Source organism: Corythoichthys intestinalis, chromosome 10 (genome assembly GCF_030265065.1).
Source record: "Corythoichthys intestinalis isolate RoL2023-P3 chromosome 10, ASM3026506v1, whole genome shotgun sequence".
Taxonomy (NCBI): domain Eukaryota; kingdom Metazoa; phylum Chordata; class Actinopteri; order Syngnathiformes; family Syngnathidae; genus Corythoichthys; species Corythoichthys intestinalis.
Genome location: NC_080404.1, coordinates 32,946,691 through 32,961,355, shown reverse-complemented (window position 1 = coordinate 32,961,355; position 14,665 = coordinate 32,946,691). Strand labels below are relative to the sequence as shown.

Sequence of the window (14,665 nt, the reverse complement as noted above, 5' to 3'; positions counted from 1 at the left end):
CCAGGGGCGTAATTCTGACCAAAAAAAAGACTAGGCACAAACACCTTTTTTCGTCAAACTCTATAATATTACTCGGGGAACTACATATACAGTATATATATTTTAGCTGATCACCGGAGGTACGCTTTAAATATATAAAAAATGAATTCATCTTCTGTACCGGTCCTGAGAATGAGCCTATCCCAGCTACGTAACTATGGGCAGGAGTCTGTCGTTCACCCTGTCCTGGCTGCCAGCCAATCGAAGCATATTAAAACTAAAAGTCTATATTGTAGTCTCTCATACATTACGTGCTATTGTATTGTGTCTTTGATACTGGTTTCTTATTGGGTCACATTATGGTGGTAAAGTTGTACCGAAAGAAATATTTATTGAGTTTAACTTCTTGAATGGTTAATCAGAACATGACCTAGGGTCAATTAGTGCTGCGATGATTAATCGATTAACTCTTGTATCCGATTAGAAAAAAAAAGATTCAAAATAAATTTTGCTGCTTCGACTATTCGTTTAATTTAAGTGGTGTTTTAATGGTTTATTCTGAAAGTGTTTGCATTTAGTTTTATTGATTTGGGTGGATACACTGCCTTCTAGTCTGCCTCATTTCTCATGGCTGAATCCAGGTGCTCCCTGTTAAGACCAACATAAGCTACGTTTTTGTTTGAGATAATGTTTTTTTAATGCATTCGTTATTTAGTTTATAGGTATTTTTAGCCTATTTTTTGTGGGAATATGAGTCTGAACCATTTGTTAAGAGCATTGTAAAAAAATAGCATTTTATATCATTTTAACTAGCAGACTTTTGCTATGTAAGTTAGCTAATTGTTCTTTGGTTGTACATAGATCCCCATTTATTAATTTTTTATACCGTTTGAGGCTCAGCTCAGGTAATTTAATTTTTCATCTTCCTTATTCGATTACTCAATTATTCGAACTAATGGTTCATCGATTAATCGACTACTAAAATAATCGCTAGCTGCAGCCCTAGTGTCAATATGAATTGCTGCAATTGTGCTGAAATTTTCCAGGTGATGATCCTTAGGAACCATGGACTGCTGGCATTGGGAGAAACAGTAGAGGAAGCCTTCCACTACATGTACCACTCACAGCAAGCATGTGAAATCCAGGTACATTTAATGAGATCATTAAATTACAGGAAGAGCCAAAAGTACTTGGACAGTGACAGAATTGTTGTGCGTTCTGGCTCATCCTTAGGCACAGGCATTGGCGTGCTCAGGTGGCGTGGACAACCTTGTGCTCCTCGACAGGGAGAAGTTCAAACCCCTCACACAGGGAGTGGCCGCCGCCGGGGTGCCTGTAAGCAACGACTTCAAATGGAAAGTTGGAGAGGCTGAGTTCGAGTCGCTTATGAGGATGCTGGACAACCTAGTGAGTTAAGCTTTCACTGGGGAGATTTAATAACATACAGTATAATGGTAGGTTCCATCTGCACCAGCGTGTTTGTGACGGACAGGCGAGGCAGTTGAGTGGGCTGCAGCTGCGCGAGCCGTCCGCCCACCCTCACAAGCGTAGGCACCAGATGACAAAGCTAACAGCGAGTGAAAACAGCCATAGCAAGTGACCTCGCAGTCATTTAATGGACTGGATTTAGCCTGCCTTGTTTGAACGTGAGATTTAGTGTCTGCTAAAAAGATTTGTCAATACTGTCGCCACAGCAACACCTCAGATGGCTTAAGGATATTATTGTGTCCTTTAGCAAGATGATTTACCACTACATCTGCAGATTGGACATCATAGAAAAAATATGAACTCATAAAGCTCAATTAGGAGACAAACTCCATCTTTTTCTGCTATAATTGACAGATGACCCATTCATTGAATGAATGAGCAGAGGATATATTATGAGCAACATCTCTATTCGTAGTGGCAGTGTTCTCGTAAAAATGATCGAACTTCTAACATATTACGACTTTTAGGGGGGTTTTTTCTCGTAAAATAAGCCATAGTCAAAAATGTAGTTTTTGATTTCATAAAATTCTTGGAATATTCTTTACAGTACAATCTTTTTCCCTCATCAGATATATTTCCCCCATCAGCAGTCAGCCCAAAAAATAAATTGGAATGGATACAGATATGTGTCTGCAGCGATATTCCACTCAAAATTCATTCGCTCTGACTGAAATTACTGGATATACACACATGCAAGAAGTATTTTGAATATTTTCAATCTCACATGCTTCTCGTTACACTAGGAATGTCTTCAAAAATACTTCTATACGTCACTGTATATGCAATTTTAAATATTTAGACATGTAAAAGCATTGTGACTTGGGTGGCCAGGCGTCCTTTTACTTTCTCATCCTCAGTTTATTTGTGAAGGGCCTTTGAGGGAATAACCACCGAAGGTCAAGCTTCCTCTCTCTCTGCAGGGATACAGAACTGGCCACTCATACAGGAACCCCATCGTTCGTGAAAAGCCCCGATCCAAGAATGACGTGGAGATCCCTGCCACGGTGTCTGCAGTCCCGCTGGATGACGACGCAGCAGCAGGTCTGCGCAGCCCTTTCAAGTTTATGGCGCAGAGGCAGCAGCGGGAGCGAACGCGATGGCTCACCTCACCGAACAGCTACTTGAGGGTGAACGTACCGGAGCATTCGCTTAGTGGAGACGTCAGCCCCAGAACCAAAACTATGGTGTGTTGGGTCAAGTTCCTACCTTTAAACTCCAAACGTTGCTGACTGGGAGGGATGGCAGCAATCTTTTGCTGCCAGACTCTCTAAATTAAAATGGATGGGATGTCTAGCACTGTCAATGGCACTGAAATATGAGCATTCGCGGTCAGTCCTTGCAGTTTAAATTAATTGAACGTCTTTCGTTGTCAATGGCAGACAATGAGTTAATTATGATGAGGCAATCAGCTATTTTTTATCAGAATGTGCTCTTTTGCTTGCCACCAGTCCATTGTGAATCTCACAAAATCACCTGCCCTCCAGTTCCAAGCAAAAGAAGAAAGAATAAAAGTACAGGACTTTTAAAAGTGGACCGACATGGTCTTTTGGATTAGCCTGCCACCTTGTGGTTCTTTGGAGTCATGCTTTTGTTGTTGTCCATCCATCTTTTATGCAGTTTGTCCTCTTGGGTTGAGCTATACACACAGGGCTGGTTGCCAGGCAATTGCAGTGCACATAAAATAACAAGCATTCATGCTCAAAATTCACAGCAATGAATGATGTAGTCTTTGATGTACCAAACGTGTTTGAGGACTGTTAGAGCAAACTGTACATGCAAACTTGTTCCATACAGGGGTTGGAAAACATAATGGAGACACCTAACATTTTCATAATCATTAAACATAATTTTTTAAAGAATCTCATGCGGAAAATTCTAATGAAGTTGAACATCTCCTATGGCTGGCACAGTCCCCAGACCACAATATAATTGAGCATTTATGGTCAGTTTTAGAGATTCAATTAAGACATCAATTTCCAGCGCCATAGTCTCTGAAAGAGTCAGAGGGTATTCTAACTGAAGAATGGCTTGAAATTCCTTTGGAAACAATTCACCAGTTGTTTGAATCAATACCTCGGAGAATTGAGATTGTAATTGCCGCAAAAGGTGGACCTACAATATATTAAATTAGTTTTTGTTGATTTATTTAAGGTGTTTCCATTATTTTGTCCAATCCCTCCATATTATAAATATGTACATATTGTTTAAATGTAGATATATTTATATATAGTAGGGTATCCGCGGGGTCTTAAAATGTCTTTTTTAAAAATAAATAAATAAATAAAAAGTCCGAAATCAGATCATTTTAATTTAATGCCGGAAAATGTCTGCAATTCTCCTAAAATCTCATAACAGGTCTTTAAATACAATTTTGAAATGTCTTAAAAATCTATTTACATTACTTTTATTTAGAACATGCGTAAAATTTAGTCTCGCTTTTGAATTTTTTGATTGTTGTGGAAGCTATGACATAACTACGAAGCGGAACTACCGGTGATGCCCGGTCAGAATTATTCGAACACAAGCAAGTTCAGCTGTGTGCCTGCAGTTGCGTGTTGACAGCTTAGTTAGCATACTAGTCATACCAGAGAAAACTTAGCAGAACCAATTTACAGTAGTTCCAAACATGGATAAGTGCAAATTTAATGATTTGTGGATTGAGAACGTACAGTTGTGGGAATGGTTGGAGCCGGTGGAGGGATACTCGTATGACGCACACTGCTCTTTATGCAAGAACATTTTAAAACTTGGACACGTATGCTCAAAACTGTAGTCACATTGCAGGACGTGCGATTGTTTTTTCTTTTGTGGGGGGGGGGGCACGTAAACTTTGATTTTTGCTTCATAAAAGCAGCAAGTTTGCAGAGACATGGCCTCCTGGATCCCTTTTATATAGAGCAATTTTCATCATTCACAGACGAACCCCCTTAGCCTGGATTAGATGATATTAGATGAATACAATGTGGTCATGTTGAGTCAACCAAAGTCTTTCCAAACTGAGTTATTTTAGTGATTTGGTGAAAATTCTTCTAGTTACAATATTGCAATATATATCGCAACATATTGTAAACCCCCAAAAAATCGCAATGTAAGTTTTTTCCAATATCGTTTAGCCCTATCCACAACCCTAAGAAGTATATACAGTGGCCCCACTGTAGAAGTAAGTATGTTATATAGAAAATGAATTGATATTTTTGTTTGCATTTGAAAACACTTTCCTGTACATGACGATAATAACTCATTGGCTTCCATCAACAACAAAAAAGACATCCGATCCATTTGAAAGGGGCAGGATGGCAGAATGAATATTCACTAATTCGCTGCGAGCCCTCCCAGTTCAAATGGGTTGGCTGTCTACTAGTGGCAAACTAACTTAAACTCATAGCAGAATGGTGAAAAGAACCACATGATTACACGTCTATCATCAATCTATCAATGGCACTGAAAGAGTTCAACATAGTTACCCAGCTACAACCTAACAGGCTACAGAAAGCGTAGAAACATCCTATTTTTCAGAAATTGTAAATATTGATGCTGTCAGCTGGACATCAATCTCTGTCAGTGGATGCTAATGAGTTAATATACACACTACTGTAGGTCAACCGTGACAAAGAAGGTTAAAATGATCCTTTTGTCTCTTAGTGGATGAAGTCATCAGAACCGGGAAAAAGCATTGGTACTCCAATTAAGATTGAAGACCCCAACCAGTTTGTCCCCCTCAATACTGACCCCACGGAAGTTCTGCACAAAAGGAACCGGGTGAGTCATTGGGATGCCATTAATGATTCTTATTTCACGAACAGTTCTCCTAAGTAACCGTTTTCATTCAGATAAAAGAGCAGCACAGAGGCGACCAGATGACATCGGGTCCAAAGTCACATTTACTGGCCGGTATTGTTGTGGACACCATCCCAGGACCTGTGAGTGTCCTTTCATATCTCGAAAGCTGTTGTTTAGTGAAGATATCCCCTCACGTTGGCCGACACTCTCCTATCCGTGTGCAGGCTTTCATCATAGAGGATGAGGAGCACACTCGTTCCCTACCGCCCAATCCTTTCAACCATCTGACCAAGGAGGTGCTAGAGGAGTACAAAAGCTTGGTGGAGCGAAAGCAACTAGGCCAAGAAGGTACTTTTAAAATGAAGTCCTCCTGCTGTGTCTTCCCTTCCACTTCAAAACGTCTATTCGGCGGTTTGTATGGGCTTCAATGCCCCCGCAAGTACAACGTGGGCTTTTCAGACTTCAAGGGCAGCATTACCAATACATCAACGCAATTCTTTATTGTTTTATTGTGTTTTCACCCGCCTTTGCACAGGATCCTGCAGATATACACCAATATCGAATGTTATAAATATGTAACGATGAACATGCTGTTTCCAGAAGATGAAGACGCCACAGATGCGGACGAGATGACCACGTTTGATGGCTCCACAATCTCACTCTCCCTTTCGCCCATGATGACACCAATCAAGCTAGGTAGTCAATCAACTATGCAGTAGTTATTTTCAAGTATTTCTGTGAACGTACTGCATGAAGGCAAGTGAGATATCGCCCTATAGACATCATCACTATTGACGTGTCACTTTGTCATTCTTTGCGCAACACCTTATCGGAGGGGGCCGAGCTTCATTTATTAATAGCATGGCACACGCTCATGTCGGATTTAAGCTTGGATTTACTGACGACTGCATTTAACTACGAAAGTTGTACCGCATACAAACAGGAAGGATTGTCTCAGGAGTGATTTGTTCGAGGATTCAGGGTAAATAACATATTTTTCGTACAATGCATGCGTGATTGAAGCATTTATTCGCAGGAACTTTCTTCTTTGTTTACACATAGAGGCGGCTAATTTTTGTAACTGACTAGCCTCATAGTTTACTTTTAACCAAGAATTGAGACTGTTTTACGTCCATATCTATAAAGAATTCAGGGATTTAAGCAATTTATTCACGAGAATTTCCGCCACAAAAGCTCCTATTACGTCAGGCGGCCTCATTCACTAACATAGTAGCATGGTACTTTGTCAATATACGTAAAATAAACGCTAACTGTACGGTTTCTTTGCTTTTAACCAAGAATCGAGACAGTTTTATATCCATATCTATGAAGATTTTAGGGATTTAAGCATTTAATCACAAGAATTTTCGCCAGAAAAGCTCCTTTTAAGCCAGGCGGCCGCTAGCCTCTTAACATGGCTAGCATGGCACTTCGTCAATATAGGTACATTAAAAGGTAACTGTGTGGTTTCTTTGCTTTTAAGTAAGAATCGAAACTGTTTTACGTCCATATCTATGAACAATTCTGGGATTTAAGCATTTATTCACAAGAATTTTCGCCAGAAAAGCTTTACGTGAGGCGGCCGCTAACCTCATTCGCTAACAGTAGCTATATAGTGTACAATGATGATAAAGGGATATTTTATTCTATAATAAGTTGTGATTGCATATAGAATTTATTAATTATCTATTTACATATTATTTATAATTGATTCTGCTTGTTTTCCTCAAGTATTACGTTTCTGATGTTAAATTGAGTTTTTTTTTTTTACTTGCTGAAAACTTGTATTAAATACAAAGAGATTAAGTTGTTATTTTTGGTCAAAAACTTATATGATATGTTAAATATTGCGATTGATCCTGAAAATATAGGTGATTATCTCGACATTTGGTGATTTTTATGCATCTAGTTAGACTTTTATAGCCATTTTAAGTTGTGTTATACTTATATAGAAAATAATTAATCGAGATTTTATAAGGGAACGACTTTGAATTTTTTTATGCCGCTGCTCCTGTAGACTCATACTGTATATGGCTAGGTTAGGTGCCTGCTTTGGTTTTAGGTCGGTAGCTGCTTTGGTTTTTCTTTCCAGTGTCATGTCAATAGGTTATGAAGTCTATGATCGCCCATTTTAGCTCTGTAATTTAATGACCATTCTAGTCACTGAATCAATATTTATGTTTTGATAGTGAAAAACTTTACTGAAAATCCTGGTTTGTGTATCAGAACTTGTGGTTTGACAACTTTGTGAAGTAATGGAAAAATATTGACATTTAATGCAGAAATGATCAATTTTTTCCTATTTGGTATTTCAACATAGTGCTTATTATTAAATATTCATAAATCTTTTAAAGGGACTTAAAAACGTGTAGGCTTTAATAAGCCACAATGATTCTCTTTTACTAAAATTTGTTATTAGAAACATAAAATATTGCCAATGAGTTAAAAATCTACAATAATTTAACTCATAATAACATTTATCTTTTAAGAACTTTTTAAGAAGTTTTTCTATCCATGGATCCCTTTAAAATCAACAAAACAAAATTGCTTTCATAACACGCACATTTTATGAACTAATGTTCATAAAAATCAAGACCTCTTTCATGTGATCCTAACCCTGTGCGGGGTGTTCATTTAGGTAATTGGCTGACATTCACGCTGCTAGACGTCTAATCCATTTTTGACTTGTAGGGAATGTGAACGATTGCTGTCATGCAGCCTCTCCTAGTCAAAATGCATCTAGCACCATCAATGGCACTGAAAGATGAGCATTCACAGCCTTAATTTTTTTTTTTTTTTAAGTAATCAAAAATAGTCACAAGAGATTAAAATGTTCCTATTCCATCCTTTTTTCAAGCGACATTAAGAAATAACTTTTTTAAAACTAACAATTTATTCCCCGTAATACAAATTTCTTGTGGTGAACTTGCATTTGTTCTCATAGTTTTACAACTTAACGCTCCTAAAATAAATAAAAATTGGATACATTCTGAGGCATTTTAGTGGTTGGGAATCTGTTATAAACACATTTAACTTGTTCTAATGCAGTTACTTAAGTAAACTTACTTTCAAAGTATTCATTAGGGCCTTTTACATCATCAATACATGTGAGACTATAATGATAATAATAATATGACTCACACATTTCGCTAAATAAGGTGCTGAGGCAGACGGGGCCTGTTTAGTCAGTCTGTGTCCATGACTGGCATTCAAATCACTCACATCTCAAATCAGCTTGCCCATTTGAAAAGAATGGAAATGCCATTCATTCTCTGTCCTTCTGTACACATCCTGACCTCAAGAGGGCGGTATAATACGGATGTACATTTGCTTACAGAATCTGTAAACTGCAGGAATATTGTTTGTTTTTTTCCACAAAGGACAAATCATACGGAGTATGTTGCATTTGTACTTGTAATTACTACAGCATTGATGCTAGTTTCATTATCCCAGCTATGCCGTTTTTCAATAACTATTGGCATTAAAGCAACACTTAAAAACTTTTCAACCTCCATTAAAAATATTGTTAACTTTTTTTTTTTTAAATTAAATATTGATGTACAAGTAGATGGATTACACCTCTGTCACCGCCCTAAGGGGTCTGTATTACTTTCACTGGCAATAACAATTTTGAGGGGGGTGGTAGGAACTAGACCTGAATGATAATGAAAAAAACTCTCATTGCGATTTTTTTTTTTGGGGGGGGGGGGGTTGCGATATTAAAACTACAAGAATTTTCATCAGATAACTTAAATGGCTCCCTCTCTATGCGTGTCGTTATTAAATTTTTCATTGAGAGAGTCCACTCTCATTCGCTCACAGTTTGACTAAGCCTGTCGCAACATGCAATAAGTCAATTTATGGCAAGTTAAATGCAAATGAGGGCGGTAATTTTTCCGGCTGCGATTTATCGCTGCGTGCGTGCATACATTTGTGCGTGCCTGTGTTTGCGTATGCTGTGTGCACTCGGCACATGCGTGTGGATGGCATATGAGACTCCAGTTCCTTTCACAGATGTTTATTGGTCATCAACATGCCATAGAATTAAACTTCAAACATGCAACATAAGGAAAGACATCTATATTAAACCTTGTAAAATGCTAGCATTGCTACATTGAGGCTAATGGAAAAAGGACAATGTACTAACCACTTTAACCTACTATACAACATTGGCATTGTCTTCTCCAAAACGCAAACTTGCAGTTAAAAGGTGACAGTTGAAACTTGAAAATTGTTGCCTATTTCATATTCTGCACTTAGCTAGCTTTCAAATGACTCGTTTTGCTTTGTGTTTTTTTTTAATATTTATTTTTTTAATCTACTTTGTGTTTTATTTAAGAATAACAATTTATTGTATTTGAATGTGTGATTAATTTGGATGTATTGTCACTACATTAGTGGTTGAATTGGCTTTAAAAAATGACAATAATTTCGCGTATTGGCAATAATTTATGAGACATGATATCACTCAAATTTGTTATCGCTACAGGCCTAGCTTTGATGCTCACGCTGCCGAGAAGAGCCTCTCACACAATAAATGAGTCGGCACAGAACAGTTCAGACTGGGAGTCAAGTTTAACGATGATTAACACATTTGTGCCTTTGATTGTAAAGCTACCAAGCAAAGCTACAAACCTGTCAATCATCATTAACGTTAAATACCAAACGCCAGCTGTGCTGGTGACCAAGAAAAACTGTTTGGTCACACTGTTTAGCAGGAGGGAGGGTGAGAGGCAGTGGCACTGTACGTGCATGAAGCAGAATAACATGATTTTTTTTCCCATTAAAAACCCCATTCTTTTCACCCGATTCCGAGTTTACATGTAAAAAAGAACAATTGCACGTCCTGCGATGTGACTATTGCGCATGTGCAAATTGCAATGGCGATGTTCAAACGATATATTGTGCAAGCTTAGTAGGAACCCTGCCACAGACATAAAAACTACAAATGTGCTGCTTGATTTACAGCATACGTCACTTCTCCCTTTTCCATCCGTTACATTGTTATATGATAGTTTAACCACAATTAGATTCATTACCTCATTGCTTTTCATCCTTCGCACAGTCACTGGAAACACAGATGTAGTTCAGTCCAACTGCAGGCGACCGGGAGATCGGGGCTTTACGACTCTTGCTCAGGCCCTAATGGGAAATGTAGCCTTCCGTTGGCAAAACATTAACGCTTTTGTCCACTGGCGTCGCTAAAATCACTGAAAACTGAAAGCTATTAAGTGTTGCTTTGAGTAATTTGCTAGTAGGTTTCTCAATAGGGTTAAGTTGAGTGTGCAGTTGTGTTTGTCTTATGTTTAATTTGGCACTAAATTTCAACCTTGACAGAAGCCCCTTTTTATTGGAAGAATTATTCATTATTTGCACAACTATGACTTGTTAAATGATAGTAAGGTCACAATAATCTTGTGCTCTGAAGCAAAAAAAAAAAAAAAAACCATCAGTCAAGTCTGCTTTGTTTTGATCATATTCTCCCTGCCCACAGACACAATAGCCAACGGGAACGAGCACTTGTCCGATCAGGACGAGGACCTGAGCCTGGAGGTTTCCAAACTGAGTGTGAGTGCTTCGGAATCTCTGGAAATCTCCATGAGTGCCAAGGAAGAGACCCCGGAGAGCCAGAGTAAAAAGAAGAAGAAGAAGAACAAGTTCCGCACGCCTTCCTTCCTGAAAAAGAGCAAGAAGAAGGAGAAAAGTGAGGTTGCTGTGCATTAACGCCAAAATAAGTGGGTGTAGATGCTAAGACAGAGGCTTTATACGAATGAAGGGATGTAAACTAGTAAGGTGCTTGTTTGGCCTGTGTGTTTTGATGAATTGGCTTTCAAGAAGTAAACCTCTTGAAGTGTTGAAGTATTTCCCTTTTGCACAAATTTCTTGTATGAATGTATTTGAAAGGGCACACCTGTTGCGTAATGGTGGCCGCTAATATTCAGTCGACAGCCCTAAAGGAGTACGATTTGTATTTTAAAAGACATTCCTGATTATATTGTTATGTTCCTTTTTAGCGGGGGTGGGAAACCTTTGGCTCGAATGCTGAAAGAGCCTTGTGGAAGGAAGATTTGGACTTCATTCGTGTGCATTTAAGAACTATTTCTGTTAATGTTGCAAAATTATTCAGCATAAATTTACAAAAAAAATCTTGATGGATTTGACTTATTTCTCACTGAGAATTTTCTCCTGATAATCAGATTTGTCATAAAATAAGATAATTTTAAGTACAGTGGTATGAAAAAGTGAACCTTTTTCAATTTCTCATATTTCTGCAGAAAATGATCATAAAATATTATCTGTTCTTTGTCAAAATCACACAGATGAAAAAAACTGTCTGCTTTAACAAAACCACCCAAACATTTATACGTTTTCATATTTTAATGAGGATAGTATGCAAACAATGAGAGAGATGAGAGATGGTTTTGCATCCTTTCCCAGCTTTATACAAAAAAAAAATCCTTGATCGCAGGTCTTCAGACAGCTCTTTTGACCAAGCCATGATGCACATCAGACAATGCTTCCCATTAAGACAATTCCTACCAGGTGTGTGTTTTATAGTGGGCAGGGCAGCTTTAAATACTCCTCAGTGATTAGGCACACCACCTGACTTCAATTGTTTGGTAAAAATTGATTTCAATTGCTCTTTAAGTCTCCTTAGGCAGAGGTTCCACTTACTTATTTTTACCTTTCTGTCATTGTTTGCATGGTATACTCATTAAAATATAAAAATCCTATAAATGTTTGGGTTGTTTTAGTTAAAGCAGACACTCTTTTTACATCTGTGTGATTTTGACAAAGATCAGATTCAGATCACATTTGATGGTGATTTTTTGCAGAAATGTGAGAAATTCCAAAAGGTTCAGATACTTTTCCATACCACTGTATTTAAAATATTATTATATTATTAGTTTTAAAATAAAAATCAGTTCTGATAAAATTAACAGCTTCGTTATTTCTTATTTGGTTATTTAAAAAAAACAAAACTATTTTTTCTTTGCAACATTTCTACTTGGATTTTGTCAAATTACATTATTTTGAGAGTATTACATACTTTAAAGTTTATCCTGGTAAAATGAAATCTGTTTTCTAGTATCACGGCTTAATTCTTGAAAATGAAAATGCATCACTACACCATCAGTCACTTGTCAAGTAATATTAAAAGTTAATTCTGGCAAAATAAATCGTATTTAAAATTATTTTTACAATGATCTTAACTTTTTATTGTAATGATTAAGTTTAAAATCTCTTTAAATTAGGTACTTCTCATTTTTATTATTTCATTTGTACATTTTTCCCCAGAAATATGACAAGTTTGTGGTAGAATAAAAAAAAATTCTTGTGATATTTGAAATGTATGTCTTATAGTTGTTTATTATTCCTTTTATAAAAACCTCAAGCATTAATATTACAAGAATACGTTTTGTTTGTTTTAACAGTTTAACGTATGTACACTATTTCGACTCGCAACAAAAAACTTTGGAAAACGACTTTTTGGGGTAGGGGTGGAGGTTTAATTCATATATATTTAGTTCTAACATTCCACCCACAAATAGTCCCACTGTATAATAATGAAAAAATGTTTGACATTTTGTCTAAATGCAGTCAAGCCCATCCTGGAAAAAGGTTCCTCAGCCCCGCTTTCTATACTAGCTGTGACATAATATTTGTACGTTGTTTTTAAATGAGGTTTGCTAACATTTATCCACTAACTCTTGTACTAAAAAAACATGCTGTGATGAATTATCCAAGTAATAATTGTTGTGGTTGCTGCTTTACTGTTCTGATGAAAATTAACCAAGCAATGAAGCTTTTTTTTTTTTTTTTTTTTTTTTTTTTTGTGTGTGTGTGTCAGTGGCCTACAATGTGAATGTGTCGACCCAAAGGGAGCGAGTTGCTTTGTAAATATGTTTTTGCTACACTAAAAATGAAATGTTTCCGAATGTGACAATCCTAATACATCATTTTAACGCATCTTTGTATTCATGTTATTTTGTATTCTTTACATGCTTTTGAGCAGGCACATTTGTTTGTTTGTGTAGTTAAATTTTGCCATGATCATACCACTTTTTGAAATGTATTTGATGTTGGTGAAGAGGTAAACTCCTCCAGTATAAAATAAAGCTTTTTAGAACTATTTGCAAAGCTTTTGTCTTTTCTTGTCTGTGAACGCATGAAGACAAACAAAATAAATCTTGTCATATGTAGTACTAGAGATAGACCGATATGGGTTTTTCAGGACCGATACCGATAATCAGTAGTTAGAGGGGCGATAATCGATTTCTAGAGCCGATATTCATTTGCAATAAAAGTTCAAAAAATTGGCAAACACTGACCTTCATTAAAATGCCTAAAGCCTGATTGTTGAATCACACAAATACAAAATAATAGCTAATAATAAAGGGTGGTGTGGTTCAGTGGTAGAGCAGTCGTTCCCCAAACCAGAGGCCGTGGGTTCGATTCTCTGCCTTAAAAAGGTGGAAAGGCGCAATACAAGTGTAATTCCCATTTATTGTTACTATTTACCAATCAGAGGACAGTTTGAATACTAGTGCTGAGAGAGCATCTGAGCTGAAATAACCCAGTTTTAAATGGACTTTTTCATATTGGCCGGTGAGAAAAAAAGAAAAACTGCCAATACCGATTTACGTCATATTTCCAATAATCGGTCTATCTCTACTCAATACAGCTGTTCCTCTAAAATATTTACACCTGCTGAGACCAATGAAAATATATTACAGTTAAATTTGAATATCTTTTTTCTTCGATTGCACTTCTTAATCTAAAATGTTTTTAATGTCATGAAATTTGATTTATTTATTTATTTATTTACATCTTTTAATGTTATTTTATTATTAAGAATTTGCTTATGTAATACTTTGTAAACGTTTCTTCTCATACCATTCTCTCTGTTAACTACCCTTTTTTATTAAAAATTTGTTTTAAAGCTCTAATGTGGTTTTATTTGATATTTATTCTCTTAATAGTATGCATTTTATCTGAAAATAATGTTTATTAATATGAAATAATATTGTTACAGTAGTATTACGGCTTCATTGTCATCAAAATGCATACTTTTTTTCATTAATATAACTTGCAAAATTACTTTTTTGTCTCATGAAAAACTATTGAATCTTCATTTTCATAAAACAAGAATATACATTTCAGGATATAGAAAAATATATAAATATTATGCTGATTTATTTTTTTGCCATAGTAACAATAAATTATATATTTTTTCCTACCATTTTAACTTTAATCCCATAAAGATAAGCCTATACTGTATCGTATTATTTTAAATATTGCAACTATTACCCCAGAATAAAAATTTGTATGACATAGAAACAGTATGTACTCCTTTTTACTGTATGTACTGTATGCTGTATATCATTAAGGGTGTATCCTTTACATATATTACAAG

The 14,665-nt window shown here is 36.5% G+C and overlaps 1 protein-coding gene across 3 annotated transcripts in view; it reads left to right on the top strand.

The window, feature by feature from the left end:
• The window catches only part of add3b (adducin 3 (gamma) b), a 41,934-nt gene extending 28,203 nt beyond the window's left edge, over positions 1 to 13,731 (top strand). The window contains exons 8-15 of one of the 3 annotated variants that reach the window (XM_057848331.1): positions 1,026 to 1,124; positions 1,213 to 1,386; positions 2,388 to 2,651; positions 5,110 to 5,226; positions 5,298 to 5,387; positions 5,472 to 5,595; positions 5,851 to 5,943; positions 10,742 to 13,731. In XM_057848331.1, the coding sequence (XP_057704314.1) occupies positions 1,026 to 1,124; positions 1,213 to 1,386; positions 2,388 to 2,651; positions 5,110 to 5,226; positions 5,298 to 5,387; positions 5,472 to 5,595; positions 5,851 to 5,943; positions 10,742 to 10,971 (1,191 nt within the window). In that variant the 3' untranslated portion in view covers positions 10,972 to 13,731. Of the gene's footprint in view, positions 1 to 1,025; positions 1,125 to 1,212; positions 1,387 to 2,387; positions 2,652 to 5,109; positions 5,227 to 5,297; positions 5,388 to 5,471; positions 5,596 to 5,847; positions 5,944 to 10,741 lie in introns of all 3 variants that reach the window. The other 2 variants (XM_057848330.1, XM_057848329.1) reach the window with 2 other exon arrangements.
• The last annotated feature ends 934 nt before the right edge of the window (positions 13,732 to 14,665 follow it).